The sequence below is a fragment of the Acomys minous genome (assembly GCF_964271855.1).
Source record: "Acomys minous genome assembly, chromosome: 2".
In the NCBI taxonomy this organism is placed as follows: Eukaryota; Metazoa; Chordata; class Mammalia; order Rodentia; family Muridae; genus Acomys; species Acomys minous.
Genome location: NC_140484.1, coordinates 73404359 through 73424184, shown reverse-complemented (window position 1 = coordinate 73424184; position 19826 = coordinate 73404359). Strand labels below are relative to the sequence as shown.

The window sequence follows — 19826 nt, the reverse complement described above, 5'->3', positions numbered from 1 at the left end:
ATGGCCAGCTTCCTCCTGTCACACGTCAACAGGACCGAGCCTGGAGCAGATGCAGACACTGAAGGCAAACCAAGAGAACTTCATTTAGACAACAAGGATCTTGCTAGGAAGAATGTTCCAGTTGAGATGAAGTCTGAAATTTGCTAAATCAGAAAGCTGCTAAAGAGAAAGGCTGACAAAGCACGAAGCCAGAGAAAACAGGAAAAATGGATGGATTAGGGACACAGCAAGTCAGGGCTGCAGACTTTGCAGGAGGAACCTGCAGTGGGAGAAACAATGCAGTGAGCCACAGACATTCAGAGACCCCGCCATAACCACGCATCCCTGACCTCTTCTTCTTCGTTTGATCTTTCTGACAGGCTCCTTCTTCAGCCGCTTCCTCTTCTGGCCCTTCCCACCACGCACTTTCCGGTTCCGGCCAGGCGTAGGTTCTCGGTCCACTTCAAACTGCTCCTCCTTGTCAGCACAGAGCTCGGCGTCAGCTTTCCCCTCTGACCACAGTGGTAAATGGCCACTGCCTAAAAATAACCAGAGGACACAACTGCTTAGGACAGTCTCTGTAGAGGCCACACAGGCCAGCAGAATCATGGTGGTGTTGGTCTGAACTGGCCTGAGTTGGCTCTCTCTAGTGTGGAGGCCAGCACACATACCTCCGGACCCAAGTGGCATTGGGCGCTTAGACAGAAACGTCTGGAGTCTTCCTGTGAGCCCGTTCTCAGGGGTGTTGTTCTGCAAGGTAAGCACAACACTGAGGTAAGCGGAGACTTTCCGTGGGCCCACATAGCCACTTGATTTCCTGCAAGTGCCTTCCCTCCTGTGTCTCCAAAAAGGAGTGACCATGCACATGACAGTGTAAGTCAGAAATGAAACTCCAGGCCAGGCAGATAATGAAGTGTCCCCTCTTAACCCTGGCGTTACGAGTTCAGAAGCACAAAGGGCCAGGAGACAGGAGCATAGCGCTGGCTCCAGGTGCTGGGGTGCTATGTCCACAGGAGCCTACCTTCCTGGCTTTGTTGATGATATAGCTGGTCCAGACCCAGTTGCGTTTCAGGTGTGCATAGAAGCTTGAGTCCAGCCCAGCAGCTCCCAGCCCATCCCCAGGGACTAAGCCTTCATCCACAACTTCTCGGCTACCCCTGAAACAAAGCAAATTGAAAAAGAACTTTTCTGGTAAATGAAGAGCCTGGGCATTAAGTGGGAAAGACTATGTGACAGTGCTCACTTTCCTAGGGCAGTGTTTGGAGACCTAGGTTGGCAAGTTGTTAATTTTTCAGAAGTCAAATAACAGATTTTTATATAAAATTGCCAGCTTCTAAATTCTGACAATGAAAGGGATTTCAGAAAACAGTAATGTTGAGAAACATGTCTAGGGCCAGATACTGTCCATGACAACCCAACTGCTGTCTCTGGCTTCCAGCCTGAGTTGTTAGCCAAGTCTAGGGCCACAAAGATGAGTGCCATGGCAGGGTCAGCCTTCAGGGTGGGTGGTACGCACGTAGTATACTCCAGCATGGCACACTTGCGCTCCAGGTTGTGCTTGTCCATGGCGCTCTCCTGCTCCTTCCGCAAGCTGCCTTCTGGGTCACTGCCCTGATCGGCGCAGATCTTCTGTGCACACGGGCAGCGCACCACACCTGGAGAACCAAAGCAGGGCTGGAAGACATGTTTCCTGCCAGGTGCTGACAGCCAGAGGAAGAGCGAAGAGAGGACATCTGGTGTGTGAGGTAAGGGAGCCACAGCGCCGTGAAGCCCTTCTCACATTGTCAGAGAGCGGAGAGAGAAGGTGAGCCACAGCGGGGAGCCTGGGAGCTCTCTATTGGCGCAGTCTGCTGAGGATTGGGAGGCGAGTGGCAACCAGGGAAGCCACTGCCTGGGTATGGCAGTGGGGGGTTGCCATACAGGCACTAGCCTGGCAGCATGGCCAGCGAGGGCAGCTCTTCTTGCCTAGAACGGGATCTAAGATGTATTGCTCAGGTTCACTCCACCCCACACAGGTGTGCTGACAGTTGTAGTTTAGAAGGCAAGGAACTGAGGCTGGGGGATTAAAAAAACTCTGTATAGGGCCATTGTCCATTTGAGTAGACATGTGACATTTGAGTCTCCTTAGGACACTCTTTTTATGTACATATTAAAGGTGTCCACCAAAACCAAACAACAACAACAAACACCGCCCCCACCTCAAACTCTTGAAAGCAGAAAAGGTACCAAGGTGGAGGTAGGCAACAGAAAGAGCAAGCAGGACACAAGTGGGGAAATGGCAAAACAAAACAAAAACGAGGCTTTAAATAGGGCAGGGAAGGGGATACATACAGAAGGAGGGGAAATAAAAGTTGCCTAAAAAGTTGTAAGGAATTATTTAAGAACACCTATAGTACATGTAAGTCTGTATAAATGTAAATATACAGTTTAAGTAAAATGCTCCCTTCAAGAGCCATAGACTATCTAACAGAAATCCCAACACCAGGTATGGGAAGCCCTCTTTTGAGTTGTTGGTCAGTGTTGTCCAAGGAACTTCCAAAACACTACAGGCTACGGATCTGCCCTTGGTTGCCTCCTAGAGTGGAAGGTGAGCTCTTACTGCTGAGGACAGCATGCACTCTGGACACAGGAGCTGAGGAGCTGAGCTGGATCTGACCTGAAAGCCTGTCCCGAGGACTAGCTCCATGGTTCAAGCAGCAGCACACATGCTTCTGACTGGGACGCCTGTGAAGCACAGCGATGAGCAGCGCGGCAGGATGACTCTAAGGTGCAGCAGTGGCACACATGCTTTGGCAATAGCAGGGAAACCACTCCCGGTACTGAAAACCTAGCCAACTTCCCAGGGTCAGTGCAGGCACGGATCCTGGAGGAGCGTCTACAACCCTCCGTACTAGAGAGGCATAATCCCCAACTACATTCTAAATACTTTCCCATATATATATATACCCAACCTAAGTGCAGTACTCTCTCACCCCTCATCAAGGAAATTTATCTTTGCAACAAACAGAAGCCATTATAGCAAACTACAACCAATCACGACTGAGCTATCTACACACGGCTCCTGCACCCAGGCCCAGGGACCCCTGTGGGAAAGGGACGACTGCAAGAGCCACAGGAACAACAAGTTTTTCTTGGAGATGAGGCCTCACCAGCATGCTGCCTACAAAAGGCCTGACCAAGCATGGCACCAATACCCACGCTAGTGTGGACGGGAAGGGACACTCAGAAGCTTCAGCCCTACACAAGGAACAACGGCAACTAAGGAGTGCTGAGAGCAGGAGAGAGCATCTTCCCCAGGGAAGAGCACACAAGTTGGTTATCCAATATGAAACGATCAGCCCTGAAAACACACACACCAGCAACATCATGTAACTGGGCAGGCTGTGTTTATATACTTAGGGATGAACATGCTCACGTATACACACTATGTATGTGTGCGTGCATGTACGTATGTATATAACAATTAAAGAAAAAGTAGCAATGAATTTGAGAGAGAGCAAAAAGTGGGGTATGTGAGAGAGGGTAGAGGCAGAAAGGGGAGAAATCATGTAATTATACTCTCAAAAAAAAAGTATACTAAAAAAACCACAATTTTAAAGCAAAACAAACATGCTGTCAAGGTGACCTGTGTGCATGTGGCATTTCAGACACCGCTACTTCACAGTACAACTGTACCCTATGATGCAATGCTTCTCCACATTACTCGGGTCAGAACCTTCTCAAATGTTTGTTGAAGAAGAGACAATGGAAGTCTGATTAATGATCGCAATAAGCCTGTGACATCTCTGCTAAAGTAAGACGGGCAAAATGCAACTGTCAGGCCTGAGGAACTAATGCAAATTACATGCTGGTTCATAACATTTTGTATGGGTGTAAACCTTGCTCTTCAGCTAACTCTGCACTTCCTACAAGGCCCCGTATCTGCTCCCCACCCTTCTTCCACTCTGAGCTGCTGTTCTCCCTCCAGCGTCTCCCTAACACACTCTTCGAGGCCTTGCAAAAAGCCACTTTCACAGTGGCCTCAGACACAGCCCTCAGCTCAACAGTGGCCTCCGCTGTCTCCTCAGGCAATTCTGAGCCCTGTCATAATGTGCGTCCTGATAGCTCTTCCCACACTTTGGGTCTCTCTCTAGAGCTGTGCTTCCTCCTCCCTAGAACACAGTTTCCATGAATCAGGGAAGCGATGACCTGAAGACGCAGAGTAAATACCAACTTGTGCGTGTGAGTGAAGATGAAATGCGTGGTTGGCGTGGGGTGGGGCAGGAGCGTCCTATTTCAAGGACACCCTGGGCCTAAGAGAGGGGTCTGCGTGGCAGTGGGTTCTGTGACCCCCAGGGACTCTTCTGGCTCTGCATCCTTGGCACACCAAAGGGAGAGGCAGCTGGAGGCATAGCAAGCCAGAATACCTAGTGGGGTGTTTAGGCAGATACACTGCAGGTCAAACCAGTAGCTTTCCACATCCTGCATGGAATCCAAGACATAGAGACGTCTCTCAAAAGGCCGGCTGCTGTGGGCCAGGTTGTAATGTGGGTCGCAGATGGTGGTGTCCACAATGACTGCATTCTTCTTCAGGAAAATGAAGACCTGCAGGAGACGCCCATCAGGACAGGAGGCACACAGGCAGCGACACCACGGTGGGATGCTTGGGGTTGGGTCGACAGGCCGGCCCGCCTCACTGGAATACCTGGTCTTTATCCTGGAACTTCTCTGTAGGTCCAAACTGTAGCAGCCCCATGTAGCACAGCCGCTGCAGGTTCTCCACCACCGAGAAGATGTACCGCCTACAAAAAACAGCAGCTGGTCCCCACCACACACTGCACAGGGCTCTGAGGCCAGGGTAAGTGAAGAGCTGCTTTCTTGCCTGGCTACTACCTAGACCCCCTTGGGGTTTGATTTGGAAAGTAAATACAAGAGAACAAACCAAAACACTCCAGTAGCTCCAATTTGTAGCAGCAACTTTTACTTACTGAAGTCAAGTAATAAATGTACTAGCTGACATCTCTCATGACCAAACTTCTGAGAGCCTTGAGGCTGTGCAGCCTGGCAGGCAACGCCTTCGACTTTTCCTGAGACTGAGTGAGCATTTGGGAGCCTACCTTGTGGGACTTGATTCTCACCTCTTATACAGGAGCTGCTGCCGGATGTGCCTGGGGAGGAAGCGGATCAGTGTGTGCTTCTTCAGAGGGTCGTTCAAAAACTCCTCCAGGTTTTCCACCTACGGAGGACATCTGCAGGTTCAGCTCAGCCACAGGCTCATGAAAAACCACTTAACGCTATGACCTCCCGTCTCTGCCTTGGGTCTCTTTATCTGCCCTCCCAGCTCATGGCGGAGGGCAATAATACATTCTGGTTCTGCAGGGAGGCACACAGATGCTACAGCCCTTCCAGGAGGCAGAAGGGGCACCCTCTCAGCAGGGAAGCTGATTCCCTGAGGTCAGGGATTTTTTTTTTTTTTTTTTTGGCCTCAGGGGAAGTTTCTGTCTACTGTATGCCCACCAAAAACTGTGTCTCAACATGTCATTTTCCAGAGCAAGAAGTGGCACTTCAAAGAGAAAACACTGCTAAATTATGTAAGTGGAGAGGACATAGGAGTATCAGTTTTTAAGAACAGGGACACGGACACATGCACGCACGCACGCACGCACGCACGCACGCACGCACGCACGCACGCACGCATGAAGAAAATGTACCAAAAATATGACCAGTGATTAACTCTGAGTAGTAAGGTTTTGGGTAGTTTCTACCTGTTCCTTTTTTGACATTTACCAAGCTTCTACAAAGTGTTGCTGCTGCAGCCTATCCTCTTACCTTCCTGAAGTACACATTACTATCCCTCTGCCCAGCCAGCTCTCTCATCAATTCTAGTCTAAGCTCCACAGAGTAACAAATACTTGCAATGCTTTTCCTTGACTGACCAGCTAGCTGCCCACTCAACAGTCACTCATTTTTCTACTCCAGGTCCCTTCCCCCACTGACCATGTTGAGAATAGGCTTCCAGCCCTGCTACCCCTAGATATGAGATGACTCAGAGTCACAGGTACCTTGTAGCTGACTTGAACAACTTGGACAAAGATGGAGAGGGGCAGGCAGAGAAGAATGTCACTGACAAGAGCCCAGCCAAAGCCAAAGTCCCTGTGGATCGGGATGGGAGGGACGTAGCGCATCCACGAGATCTCATCCACATAAACTAGGAAAACATCAAGGGTCATTCCAAGCATAGTATGGTCATAAGAAAACTGTCTCTCTTGCCTTCTCCTAATATAGGTCTATGACTGACCTCTCTGTGTCCCCCTACCCCACCCCCACGTGCAGGCCAGTGGCTCTGACCTCTGTGTCCCCCTATACCCTCCACCCCCATGTGCAGGCCAGTGGCTCTGACCTTTCTGTATCCCCCTTTACCCTCCACCCCCACGTGCTAGTCAGTGGCTCTGACCTGTCTCACCCATATCCCCTCATGCAGGCTGGTGGTTCTCACCTATCTCCGTGGAGAGCTCCATTTCTGCCTCCCAGGAGCTGCTTTCTGTGCTGTCTCTGGCTTCAGAGGAGTTCCAGTCATTTCCAGAGGAGGACTGGGCCCCTGACCTGCTGGACTCCTGCTTGCCTGTTTTCCTCTCACTGTGGAAAGTAGGCTGCTCCCCCGTGTGGCCAGCAGGATGCCCATAGACCAGGTACCACAGGAACAGGTGCATGACCCGAAGGCGGGGCATCTTGGGAAGGAACCCTATGGAGCGCCCGAGTCCAGGAACTGTAGGGAGAAGAGTGTGGGCAGCAGTGCTTGAGCCACCCCAGACTGTTTGTGGTTCAGTTCACCCAACAGCTACCATGGACTACCTAGGGTCTGTGTGTCAGGGCAGTGACTTACAGACCACTGTTCAGGACAAAGCAGACAAAGGGGCTGTGAAGCTGCTCTTTACCTATGACAGGTTTATAATTTTTGAGTGGGGTTATGCCCATTTTCTCGTCCGTCTTTTTCACCCGAGTGCTTTCTGGCTTTGAGGATGTGTTCGGGTCAGAGTCTCCTGATGCCCTTGGCACCTCTGGTTCTTGGCTTTCCTCTTCTGCCTCCTCCTGGGGTGCTGGGGTCTGTGGAACTTTAACCCTACAGGCCAAACACAAGGTGCAGAAACACGCTGTAAGCGAAGACAAGGCCTATCTGCCAGGCCTGAGGTTTCAGACTCAACTGGTCATGGGCCCAGGCAGATGACACAAGTTGAATGGTCTCTAAAACATGAAGGGGTCACACGGGGCCTTTCAGAGGCTACTAGCCAGCAGGAAGGGAAGGAATCCCGTGTGCTAGGTCTCCTGACACTTCGCTGATGCTAGCAACCAGGAACAAAAAGCTAATGGCAAATGTCCAGTTACTGTGATCAACCATCAGGGCTCTACCACCAGCGCAGCCCTCTGCCCACCAGGAGCTCAGCCTCCTAAAAACTGCTCTCTCACTAGGGTGTGTTCAGCCACTTAGGGTAAGATAAGAGAGACCACAAGGAAACAGGCGGCACGCTGAGACTGAGCTTCCTACACAGACACAGCGATGGGAGTGCCCCGACTGACTACATTCCCCAGACGGACAAGCTTTAGGACAAACTGGGCTCAGAGGGAAAGTGTTGGCCTAGTGTATGCAAGGCCCTCTCCTGTCTCCAACACCACCAAAAAGAAAAAGAAAAGGAAAGGTAAGCTAGAATGAAGAATACTACAGTTCACAACAGGACCTCCATGTGGAGAAGGTGGGCATGAGCACAGCCTCCAGCCAGTAAACCCGGATCTCATGCAGGCGCACACAAAGCCTGCGGGAGGCTGCTCCGTGGCTGCGGGCTGGAACACAGGCCTGGGCAGCTTAACTGAGCTCTTCCACTTGCCTGTTTGCTGTGCTGGAGTTGGAGATCCGGAAGCGAACCTGCTCAATGGCACTTCTCACAAGAGGGTCATTCTGGTCCATGGATGGGTGCACGACCAGATCCACCTATGGGGAGAGGATGAAGTGTCCCAAAGGGCAGGGCAAAGCAGGTTTGAATTGAGGTTCCACAGCAGGTATTTGCAACAAACCTACAATTCAGAGTAAGGCAAACTCCTTAGGGGACCATGCCACCAGGTCTGGGACCACAAGCCAGTGGTCCTGCAGTCTCCTTGACCAGGCTGCCATAGCACACCAGCTCTTCTGACGGCTGAGGCACCTCCCCTCACCTGCTCCACAGTTTCCTGATAGACACTATTCTGGGAAGGCGAGTGTGGCATAAGAGCAGTCTCCCTGGCTGTGTGTTGCTGAGACCCTGGCAGTGCCCCTCAGAACAGCTGGCAGAGGACGGAGGGCTGCTTTGCTTTCTTGTTACCTCTCCCTGGGAATCTAGGCAGAACGGCTACAAGTGGTTGCTGTTTCTTGAGATTTGGGGATAAAACCCGGGAAGTGATGATAGCAGCTGTGTAGGAATCAGGACACTAACTTCAGCACTGGCAGGAGTGACACAGGGCAGGGGAGTAATGAGACATGGTAGACTGGGTGCCCCAGGAGGAGCTTTCTGTGTTGCTGTCACTGCAGAGTGAAGAGCAGAAGCTGTGTGGGGCTGGGGCAGGCAAGCAGCACCCCTGGGCCCAGCTAGCCACCCCTTGCTGGTAGAAAGGGAACCCACACCCTCTCTCCACTGCACCCACCAGCACTGTTGACTTCTCTTTTGAGTCCAAAGGAGACCCAGTTAGGTGACTTCTTAGCCAACTGAAAAAGCACTGGCCCCTGGTCCCAGGCCAGCAATGAATTCCTCAACAGCCTAAGGGTTAGGGCAGGTATAGAGGTGTGGCCTTCAACCACCAGCAGCCTGTGCTGAGAATTAAGCCTCAGTAATGAACTTCAAATCCAGCTCAGAAGCATACCAGGAATTTTCCCTCATGTCCACTCCGCCACCTCCAACCCACCCCACCCCAGCAGGCTCCATTAACATGCACTTTCATTTCTGTGGTTACGTGACCGTAACTGTTGACCTGACATCCTTGTCCCCTCCCCAAGGCTTTGATTATCACTAGCTCGCCTTCTAGAATAGCACTAGGGAAGTCAACGCTGAGGGCCAGATAGGCTCCCCAGGCCCAGATTAGGGGAGGATCTGTTGCCCTCAACTGCGACGCAAAGGAAGTCGGAAGCCCTGATAAAGTTACAGGTGTCCCTGCTAATGGGGTTTCAGTGAGAAGCTGGCACAAGACTGAGTGCCAGTTCTCAGGTGGACTTGCGGCAGACAGCTGTGGGAAGGGGATAGGTCTAGGGGGTTTTGAAGTGATTTGCAGCAGATATACAAGGCTGTGACTCTTGTCTACATGCAACAGCAAATCCCATTTCTTAAGTCATTTTTTGGGTATTGCTTTGTACATCTCAAAAAATAAGATATGAGAAAGCAGAAATGACCTTGCCCACTTATGAGTGAAATCAAGTATCAAAGCGGGGTTCCTTTAGAGCTGAGATGAAAAATCCAGTCAGAGATTAAGGGGCTGTGAAGACAGCCACACTGCTTTCAGCCCCAGTGTCCAGCTGCTCCATCCCAATTACTCTGACACTGAAAAATTGATGCTGTAAAATGTGTGCAAGGCTGCTGAGCTCCAGTTACTATGGGAACAGCTCCCATCACACTACTACAGAAACAGACATACGGAGATTGAAGAAACAGACACATCCCACAGACTGCCCACCACCCTTCCACATGCTAACACTGTCCTGCTTAACTCTAAAAGACCTGCTTCCTGCTTCCTTCAGGCTGGGCCAGCTCACTGCTCGAATGCTTACGAGGCTGCTCCCAGCTTCTATAGGAGTTGGTAGGACCTCCACCCTCCAGATAAAGAGGTGTTATTGGATGTCCCAATCACTAACAGCAAAGGATCAATCAGGATACAACAGTGACAAGAGACACCAGGCCAGACAGTTTCCCACACCATGGGGCCAGGTCTGTGGGCATCAGGGGAAACCCAAGAGAGTACCTTCTTTTTCTTTTTAAAAAGTATTTATTTATTTATTTATATTTTTTATTTAATTTGTTCAGATTACAACTCAATTGTTATCCCATCACTTGTATCCTCCCCGCCCTCCCGCTTTCATCCTATTCTCCTCTGCTAGGTCTAAGACCAAGGGGGACCTCCTCCCCCACTATATGGCATATGCTATCAAGTCGAGATTACCTTCTTCTTGATGCCATCCTGAATGACTGTAGTCCTATATAGTCTCAAGAGACCCTCCTCGGACAGGTTCCGCACCAAGCGGATAATGGACTTCTTACAGCACTTGGTGGAGACACCCTCTTGCTTCTCCTGGTCCATGATCATCTTCTGAATCCTGGACGACAGAGAAGAAAGTCACACTCCCACTTCATCATGCATGAGCACAGAGGAATGACAACAGGTTTGTCAACTCTGGAGTTTTTCACATGCCACACAGGTGGGCCTCTTAAGAACGTAAAATACCATCAGAGTGAAAAGACGAGCTGAAGAGAGGCCACTAGCCACAGCAACAGAGATCCCATGCATGGTCTGACAATGAAAAGGGATGGTGGGAGGGACAGAGTGCTAGGATGGACACCTGTTCTCACCAAGTCTGCATCCTTACTGAACATCCAGCCAGGGGAAGTTCTAAGCCATCGCTTGTTTCTCTCTCTCTCGGTCCCTCTGATTCACTGTGCCTTCTCTGATCACTCATCACAGAAGAGCACGGCCAATAAGGACAATCAGGACACTCAAACTCCTCCGGGCACAGAAGGGACCAGGGTGATGAATGTATCTGAGGTGGTCCCTGCACCATGGTCAGGCAGAGACATCTGCGACTGCAGGGTAAGGCCCCTTCTGCTTCTGCCCAGTGGTTCTCACACTGGTCTCAGAGCCCCGAAGGTGCTGCCCTACAGAGTGGTGGCTTCGATAGCTACAGAAGACTAGACCTTACCCACAGCCCTGTCCGTGCCTCTTGCAGTGCCACTGCCTGCAGGTCTCTTGGTCTCCCTTCCCTTGTAACAACTCCCTAGTGTGGGGGTTTGAATACAACACGTCTTGTCCCCTACAACTCATAGGCTCAAGACTTGGACCAAGAAGATGGTGACAGTGGCAAGTTCTGGAAGCTTTGCAAGGTGGGGCTTGGCTGGAGGAAGTAGGTCACTGGAGATCCACCCTGCCTTCTCTCTCTGCTTCTTGGCTGCCCTGAGGTGAAGAAGCTCTCTGGCTTCATATTCCTGACACCTCACACACACAGAGCCAAGAGACCACACAGAGAAGCTGTGAAACCATGAGCCAAAATAAGTCCTCCTCCAAGCTGTTCTCTCACACAGCTGTCACACACAGCAGCACAGAAGTAAAACACTCAGGTAAGGAGTAAAGCCAACGCAGGCTCCATGACATCCAGCTTTTAATTCTCAGGGTGTACTCTTCCCAATGACAGGACCCAAGTCTACATCCTATTGAGTACAATGGGACACCATAAAATGCTCATGGTGAGGCAGCAGCTCCAGGGCCTCTCAGGCACTTTATGACTGGGGGCTGGCAGGGAGGAGATGGGCACTCAGAGGCAGCAGCCCACTTACGTGAACAGACTCTCAATCAGGCGGAGGTTGGTGACGGCTTCTATGATCAGATTTCTGCGCTTCAGCAGTCGGTATGTTTTATGAGGCTTGTCCTGGCCTGGGCCATGCCGCCCAGCTTTCTGGGAGCCACCGCCCTCCTATATAACAGACACAAGACCAGGGCTCAGAAAAGCAGGACCAGAGAGGCACCATACCTCAAGGGCACTCTCCTTTCAAGGAAGTCATGTCCTGTTATTCAGGGAGAGTCTACCTGGCCAATGCCCTATACAAGAACCCACCACCCTCTCATTCTAGGGCTCAGAAGTACCAAAGGTTGCCTGCCAGCTGATGACGGGTGATTTTACGGTCACCTAGACTCAGAACAGGACTTGGAGTGTCACCTACTGTGACACCTCCAAAAGCAAAGAGCAGCTCCATGCCCACAGGGCTCCCTGCAGTGGGAGGGAAGAGCTCAGCACCCTTGCTAAGGCTGCTGTCAGGCCATAGATAGCTCAGCAGCACCCTCACTGCTGCTCTCACATCCCAAAGATGAAACCAGAGCTAGGACAGGCGAAGGGCTGTCCAGGGTCATAAGCGCATGCATGTGTGCATGCAGTAGGACAAGACTTCCGACTCTAAAACCAGGAAGTTTCTGGAGGTCAAGGCAGAGCAGGCTAGGCTTCCTGGGGTGCACAAAGATGGAAAGTGAAAGGTAGGAGGGGACAGGAGTCTGTGCTTCTCCCTCATTTATGCGTATATGTGTGTCTGCCACATCCGTACAGATGCCCACAGGGGCCAAAAGGAGTAGAATCGCCAGGAGGTAGTGAGCTGCCTAGTGTGGGTGCTGTAGCCCACGCAGGTCTTCTGAAAGAGTAACAAGTGCTTTTAGCTGCTGACCCATCTTTTCACCCACAACTTCTTTACTACCATTTTTAATTTTCTGCGTGTGTGATTGCATTTCTGTGTGTCTGTGTACTGCATGCATGCAGTACCAAAGGCGGTCAGGAGAGGGCGTCAGATCTCCTGGACTGGAGCTACAGAAGGTTGTGAGCTGCCAAGTAGGTGCTGGGACTTGAATTCAAGTTCCCTGACAAGAGCAGAGAAGCACTGCTCAAGCCCCCACCCCTACTCTACTTTCATTCTTCAGGTCTTTCTGCCTCCTAGCTTAACATGAACAAGTGCCTTCACCACATCAAAATGTGAAGTCTGGCTGTGAACCCTGAATGGAAAGGAATGCCCGCTGACCTCACGTGGCAGCCACAGGGCACGTTTAGCTGGGTGCCTACAGCTTGAGTAGTACTTTTAGGAAGTGGGAATGGATCGCAGGAAGCTACAAGTTGGCGCTAGGGTGGCAATGTGAGAACAGCTGGCCTATCTTGCTTTCCTGCTCACCATGGTGCTCCAAGTCAGGCAGGGTTTTCTCACAGTAGGGAGGGAAGTCTCGAGGATCTCAGAAAGGTCCTAAGAGTGGCAGCCTGCTGCCCCTCATGTCTCAGAGCGACATTCTGGAGGAACTACCACAAGTAACTGGAGGTTGGAGAGGCAGAGTAGTGCTCTGCCAAAAACCTTCAGGCAGCCACGGATGTTAGACGGGGTGGTTTTCATCAGAAAAGCAGTGATAGGAGACAGCACAGGAACTCTAGCTTGGGAGAAAGGCCTGTTGCATCAGGACTAGAGGGACCCCAAAAGAAGGTATTGGGGGGCATCTAGTAAACACTAAAGTATGGAAGTCTAGACTGCAATTGCCCAGTGCCTATCAAGTCCGCAATAGGAGCACAACCAAAGCCCAGGCTGCTATTCCAGCACTTGAGAACGGAAGCTGGTGAGGCTGCCTGCCAGTGCTCTCATGCCCCATGCTGGCCAGTGTTCCACCCCACAGCACTGCCTTCCATCCTCACAGGCTAGACTTCACATTTCTGCTCTGGGGCTGTGAAGCTTGAACAAAACAGCAGCAAGAGCCACCTGGCCACAGATCTAGTCCACCCCAGGGACCATAGCCTCTACTGTTCCAAAGCAATGGCAAAATCGGTGACAAGGGGCATGCATGGTAGGTTTCCTGTTACAAAGGCCTTAAGTATGGGGAAACTATGGGTTTGATCCTGTGATGTCAGTAGTGCTTGGACAAGTGACAGCATCTAGCCAGAAGGTACTGGTACAATTTTGGGGTTTTGTTTGTTTTTTCTGTTTTATACCAAGGGATACTGGCTTTGCATTGAAAGCAGGTTCTCAAACTTGGCTGTGTAACTCAGAATGCTGAGTTACATGACTCATTGCTTCAAGGACGTCTACAGCATCCTGAGGCTAAGGGCGTGGCTCGGTAGCACTTGCCTAGCATGCAAAATGTCCTAAGCTCCACCTGCAGTCCTAAAATATAAAGAAAAATCTAAACATATGGTGTAACTAAGCACAGTGGCACAGTCCGCAGTCGCAAGAACTTAGGAGGCTGCGGCAGGAGGACTGCTGAGACTGGGAGCTGGAGGACAGCTGGGCAACACTGAGGCTCTGCCTGAAAAACGCAACAGCACAGCAAGGCGTTCCACCTGCCACCCACTCAAGGCCGTCAATCTCCAGCCACTGCCAACTTCTTCTTAGCAATACTGGCCATCTAAATCAACCACATACATTTCCCTCTGAAATAAGTGGAAAGACCACCTTGTCAGAGGCCACTGAGGATCTGGGAGTAGGCCCACTGTGGGGTAGAGGCGCTGGTACTGTGTCCCTTCTGTGGAGCTGCTGGCATCACCTGGCTCACAGCCTATGCTTGGAGGGTGACATTCTTATTGTCATCCACTCCTGTGCCTGGATTCAAGCAAAGAACCAGGAAGGCTGGAGTCTACCTGCTGCAGGTCCCTAGGGTCATGACTAACCTTGGGGTTATCCAGCCGGACCTCTTCAATCACAGCAATGTCGCCACTGTGACTCTCCATGCTGTTAGGGTCGAAGGATGTGTTGAGCTCAGAGGAGCTACTGGTGTCCAGGCCATCCCTAGCAGCCGAGCTTCGGCGGGCTCTTTCCTCAGCCTTCGGCTTCTTCAGTGGGTGCAGGTTTAGGACTTTCCACCCACCTGCAATGAGAACGGGCAGAGCTGGTCAGAGGAAACAAGAAGGGCGTCTGTGCCTGGCAGTCAGGGCAGGCTAGCCCAGGGCCCCCCTCAGGTTCACTCTACAGTTGTGGTTGGGATGCACAGCTGAACACCAGAGCCCCAAGCCTATCAACTGCCCACCTTCTAAAGCAGAACTTGAAGCCATTCAAGGTAATTAATATACACCTGGAATCTCAGCACTCAGGAAGCTCAGGTGGGAAGCTCATGAAATCCAGTCTCAAACAAATTTTACCATGTTGGAACAGCTCACCTGGGAGAACACCCCTGCCTCCATAGCAGTATTCTGTAAACCAAACCCTGAGTGTTTCTTCAATGGGCTGAGGGAAGGAATGAAGCTCACAGAACTCTATCATTTTAATAGTAAAAACATGCTGTATAAAAATGTTACCCACGGAGACTGACTGCCTTGCAAGTACCCAGGGCACATCATATGACCGTCCCCTCCTCATCTAAGATAATGGAGTGAAAAGGACACATTTAGTCCCGAAACCATGATAGCATCTAGGTGATGCAGAGCTGAACAACTGCTTCTTGGTGATGTGCAGCAGGGCCGGGGTGTGGACCTCCTGTCCCCATAAGCTTCACGCAGGCCTTACCCTTAGCTGGGGTGGAGTGGTGAGGCTGAGAGGCAGGCCCAGCACCCCCTGAGGCTCTTGCATGCCCCCGGGATCCTCGGCCGCGACGCTTGCCACTGCAGCTGCTCTCCTCCTCACTTTCTGAGTCAGAGAGGAAAGCCTCTTCACCCTCAGGCATGAGAGACTCATCTTGTACTGAGGCGAGGCTCACAGTGGTCAGCAGCTCTCCTCGGGCCTTTTCACGTGCATATTGCCGGCTCAAGTCACTTTCCTCCGCAAACACACAGGAAATGTACTTGGTGGTCCTCTGCCGGCCTTCATCTTCCATGAACCCCTAGGGCAATCACATGTGTTAGCACACACACACTACAGGTATGCAGGTAGTCCAAGTGGCCCCTCCCTGCTTCACAGTGCCGCCTTAGGAGCTCCTTGTGGACAGGGCCTTCACTTGATCTTTCATGCACCCTCTGTACCTGGTACTGGACCTGGTTCATAAAGAGTCAGAAATCAGCTTGTACTGGTTCCGCAGCGCTTCAGGTTCCACACAGCACAGCGTGGACACCTGTGGTTTGGTTCATTACCAATCTGATCCTCTTGCCTTCTAAAGTGAGGAAGAGGCTTATCCCATAGCATACAGTGGGGGAAAGTTAAAAGCTATGTACCCACCATATGCCAGGGATGGTGCCAAGGGCCCTGCAGTATTTAGATCAACTAACACAACCCTTCCTGCTCCAGGGTGTGTGTGTGTGTGTGTGTGTGTGTGTGTGTGTGTGTGTGTGTGTGTGTGTGTGTGTGTGTGTGTGTGTGTGTGTGTGTGTGTGTGTGTCCGTGTGTGTCCCCGTCCCCTCTGGACTATTCCAGGCTCAGGATGTGACAGTTTATCAACGTGCTCCTGTCACGAGGTGCTAGCTGTTTCATTAGAGGTCCGAAGCAGTGAGAACCACTTGGTTTTGGACTAGCGTCTCCAGAACACGCCACAGCAACCTTCCTCTATATAGTCAACTGCCTTAGTTACTTCATTACAGTTACAGAAGGCTAACTGATACCATCCTCAGGAGCTGAACTACAGCTTTGAATTACAAAAAGGGAACACTAGGCCTCAGTTAGCTGCTTTGATGTCTGTAGGTGTCAGGCAAATAACACCAATAAGAAGACAGCTCATTAGACACGAGGCAGCTCTAGCTGACCGCCCTCACCCAGGACTGAGCTGCAAGGGCAGCTGCTGCCCTGTCACTCTCTTCAGTGCTTCAGATTTAAGAAGCAGAACAGAGAAGCTCTCAGTGAGGGGAGGCATAGCATGCTGGTAGTCTCATAAGCCACTGCCTCCTGGACAGACAGTTCGGCACCTGCTTCTCTGATGTATAATCCCACGGGCACATGAGATGAGGCAGTGTAGAGATGACAGGATGTTACCTTGACAACCTTGAACCTCTGAAGGAGCCGACACAGCATTCTGGCTTCCAGCTTTCCCACGTTCATAGCAACTCGGATCTCAGCTTGGGAAATTCCTTTCGTGCCTCTGCGCTCAACTGTGAACAACACCACACTTGAAGGCCACCACTGCACAGCGGCAGCTGCTCACAGCCACCTCCCTGCTCCCTTGCGAAGCACAGAAGTAGACCGCCAGACAGAGAAAGTGCTTCCCCCTCTTCTCCAAGGCGCACTGACAGGCTGAAGAGCACTACTTGACCCCAGAACACTAGCAGCTCACTTTGTGTGTTTGTCTGTTCTCTGGTTCTCCACACTAAAACACTAATGTGAGTCCTGGCTGTACTCAAATAAGGGACTGGCCTGTTAAAGTCCTAGCATCACCGTTAAGCAGCAGCACGTAATTGCCCTTCTCTCACAAATGAACTTACTCAGGTCAATTAAACTAATCCTTTCAAAGTGATTTTTAAGATAATTTGGGGCGTGGGGGGCTGTCCTTGACCATGTGCTCATCCCGCCTCGGCTCCTAGGTTCCTGTGCCCCCATGTCCAGTCCCTGAAGGTGCACTTTCATGTTCCTGTAGAGACCAACAATTGCTCCTTTTCTCATAGCCAGGCCAGCAGGAAGTCTGGGAGGAAATGACGGCAGCAGCCCCAAAGCAGAGAGCCAGAAGTTGCGGCCAGCTTCTGGCACCGTGTAGCCTGTGGTTCCCACCCTGCAGGCCACACCTGTTACTCAGGATCAGTACTGTACCTGCCTTTCACAATCCCTTTCTAAAGGCCCTGGGAGCAGAGCGCTCCAGGCCAGACCCTGGCCTGAGGCTGCCATATGAACTGTACGCAGATGAAGACAAAGCTTTTTGTTCAGAAAACACTGCCTTTCATTTTTTTTTAGCATTCACACACTTGAGGCTGCCAGGTAAAAATCAATCAGGAGGCAGGAGGCTTTCCGCACCAGACACACATGAAGATGGCCATCAGAGTGAGAGGAGATGCATCACTGGCCGTAAGTGGAGACAAGGGGGCTGTGGGAGCTGTTTCCAACCTGTGTTCTGAGGAAGCACTCTGAGCCACTACAGGAACTGTCAATCAACCAGCTTTCATAAAGGCTGCAAGATTAGTCAGCATGACCTACTGTGGCATCTACGATGGAACCAATTCAGAAGGCAAGTGGGACTCCAGAACCTCTGAGTAACAAAACAGGACAGAGGCTGAGCTCAGCTGTCATCAGCACAGCGGCTATGCTCACTTCCTCTGTGCAGCAGTGTTAGGAGGGGCTTACAAGACGGGGTCCTCCACTTTCCTGCGAGTTCTTGCTCTCTACTGACCTGTTCTAGAAGCAACATGTGGTGTTCTCGCCAGCTATCTGCTTACCCTCTGCTCTTCATGCAGCAGCACAGGGCCCCATCAGAGGTGGGGCAGATACCAGCACCTAATCTGCACTCACCAGCCTTCAGAGCTACATGTCAAAAATGACTCTTCTTTCAAAATTGGCTGCTCTTGGGTCCTTTGTTATAGCATCAGAAACAGATTAACCCGAACAGCTAGCTAAGCTTCGTGATGTTTCTGTGTAGCTAACTCAGTCCCGCGCCTTCTATCCTGACACTGTGCTCACACGGGTTTCATCCCAATGCGATGGTTAACTTAGGTGGACTAAGGGATTCCTGGATAAATGGTCAAGCTTTCTTCTTAGATGGCTCCGTGAGGGTATTCATTCTGAAGGAACCCAGCCTGAGTCAAAGGGTGACATGGAGAAGGTATGCCCAAATGTAGCTGGCACTATGTCATCAACTGGGAGCCAGTGAGAACAAAAGAACAAAGCAAGAAAAAAAGGCAGAGGAAAGACAACTCGGTTCTCTCTCCCCACCTGCCTCCTCCCTGGGTCAGGAGCTCCTCCTTCTCTTGCTCTGGGCCATGAAAACCTGCGGGCTCTCTAGTGGTTTCCCTGGGTCTACCACTGCCAGCTATGGTCGGCCTCTGTGTCCACTTCCTAATCAATCCCCTCACAGACATTGTTGTGCTCAGTCTACAGTGATCTCCAGAGAACTCTGCTATTGTAACACACCCCACTTCACAGCAGGAACACAAGGCTCAAGGACCTGTTAAAGCCACATATCTAGGTAGCAACAAGGCTCCGCCCTGAACCTGATCCAAAGCCCACGCTTCCAGAGAAGCCTGCAGCCTCCTAGGCTTTCCCACACGGGGAGCACACTTCCCACTCCTGCTCATGACCTCAGGTAAGTGCTCTGTGAGCGGGACTCACTGAGCTCGTAGGTCTGTGTGAGCATGTCCCGCTCAAACACGATGTCCACAGGAGGCACACCCTTGGAGATGACCTCCTCGTCGTCGTCATCATCGTGGTCGTCTTCCATCTTCCGCTTGAACTCCTTCAGTAGCTTAAGGCACCGGACCATGACATCAGTCCCTAGGAACAGGGCATACATCAGCAGACAGCAGACACAGCACCTCATGGCAGAGTAGTGGATGGATGACATCCTCAAAAGGTCATAGCTGACTTGTGGTCACAACTTCATCCCCTCTGAGGATGTCTGCAAAGTTTAAAATGACTAATCTTGGGGCTGGAGAGATAGCAGGCTTGGTGGTTAAGAGCACTTGCTGCTCTTGGAGACCTGGGTTCAGTTCCCAGCGCTCACAGGTTTGGGTCTCAGCTCTCCCGTCAGAGGGCTACTAACTGTTCCCTGTATTTAGCTCTAAATGCAGGAGAGCCAATGATCTCTTCTGGCCTCCAGGGCATCTACGCCATGTGGTACATAAACATTCTTACAAGACTATTGTGCCTTGTTAACAAATGTAAAGCAGAAAGAAATACATGCTAGGAGCTGGGCCTTTAATCTCAGTACTTGGGAGGAGGAGACACATGGACCTCTATGAGTTCAAGGCCAGCTGATCTACAGAGTGAGTCCAAGTCAGCCAAGGCTACACAGAGAAACCCTGACCGAAAGAATGAAAGAAAGAGAGAAAGAGAGAGAGAGAAAAAAAGAAAGAAAAAGAGAGAAAGAGAGAGAGAAAGAAAGAAAGAAAGAGAAAGAGAGAGAAAGACAGGCAGACCTGCTAAAGGAGTAGGGAGGTGCCCTGCTAGCTTGCCAGAGCAGCTGGAGGACATGGCCTATCACTCTCAATAGTCTTCCAGGACCCACACATGGGTAGAGCCCACAGATGGGATTTGCTGAAGAAGAAGAAGAAGAAGAAGAAGAAGAAGAAGAAG

At 51.1% G+C, this 19826-nt stretch overlaps 1 protein-coding gene across 1 annotated transcript in view; it reads right to left on the bottom strand.

The window, feature by feature from the left end:
- Window positions 1-19826, bottom strand: part of GTF3C1 (general transcription factor IIIC subunit 1) — a 69852-nt gene that overhangs the window by 20365 nt on the left and 29661 nt on the right. Inside the window, exons 7-23 of the mRNA XM_084758603.1 lie at window positions 18864-19025; window positions 16587-16702; window positions 15195-15507; window positions 14363-14559; window positions 11517-11653; window positions 10132-10285; window positions 7839-7942; window positions 6894-7078; window positions 6455-6724; window positions 6021-6166; window positions 5097-5194; window positions 4664-4760; window positions 4386-4563; window positions 1496-1634; window positions 1001-1136; window positions 651-729; window positions 330-518 (exon numbers count right to left, since the gene is read on the bottom strand). Of these exons, the coding sequence (XP_084614729.1) occupies window positions 330-518; window positions 651-729; window positions 1001-1136; window positions 1496-1634; window positions 4386-4563; window positions 4664-4760; window positions 5097-5194; window positions 6021-6166; window positions 6455-6724; window positions 6894-7078; window positions 7839-7942; window positions 10132-10285; window positions 11517-11653; window positions 14363-14559; window positions 15195-15507; window positions 16587-16702; window positions 18864-19025 (2700 nt within the window). The remainder of the gene's footprint in view (window positions 1-329; window positions 519-650; window positions 730-1000; window positions 1137-1495; window positions 1635-4385; window positions 4564-4663; window positions 4761-5096; window positions 5195-6020; window positions 6167-6454; window positions 6725-6893; window positions 7079-7838; window positions 7943-10131; window positions 10286-11516; window positions 11654-14362; window positions 14560-15194; window positions 15508-16586; window positions 16703-18863; window positions 19026-19826) is intronic.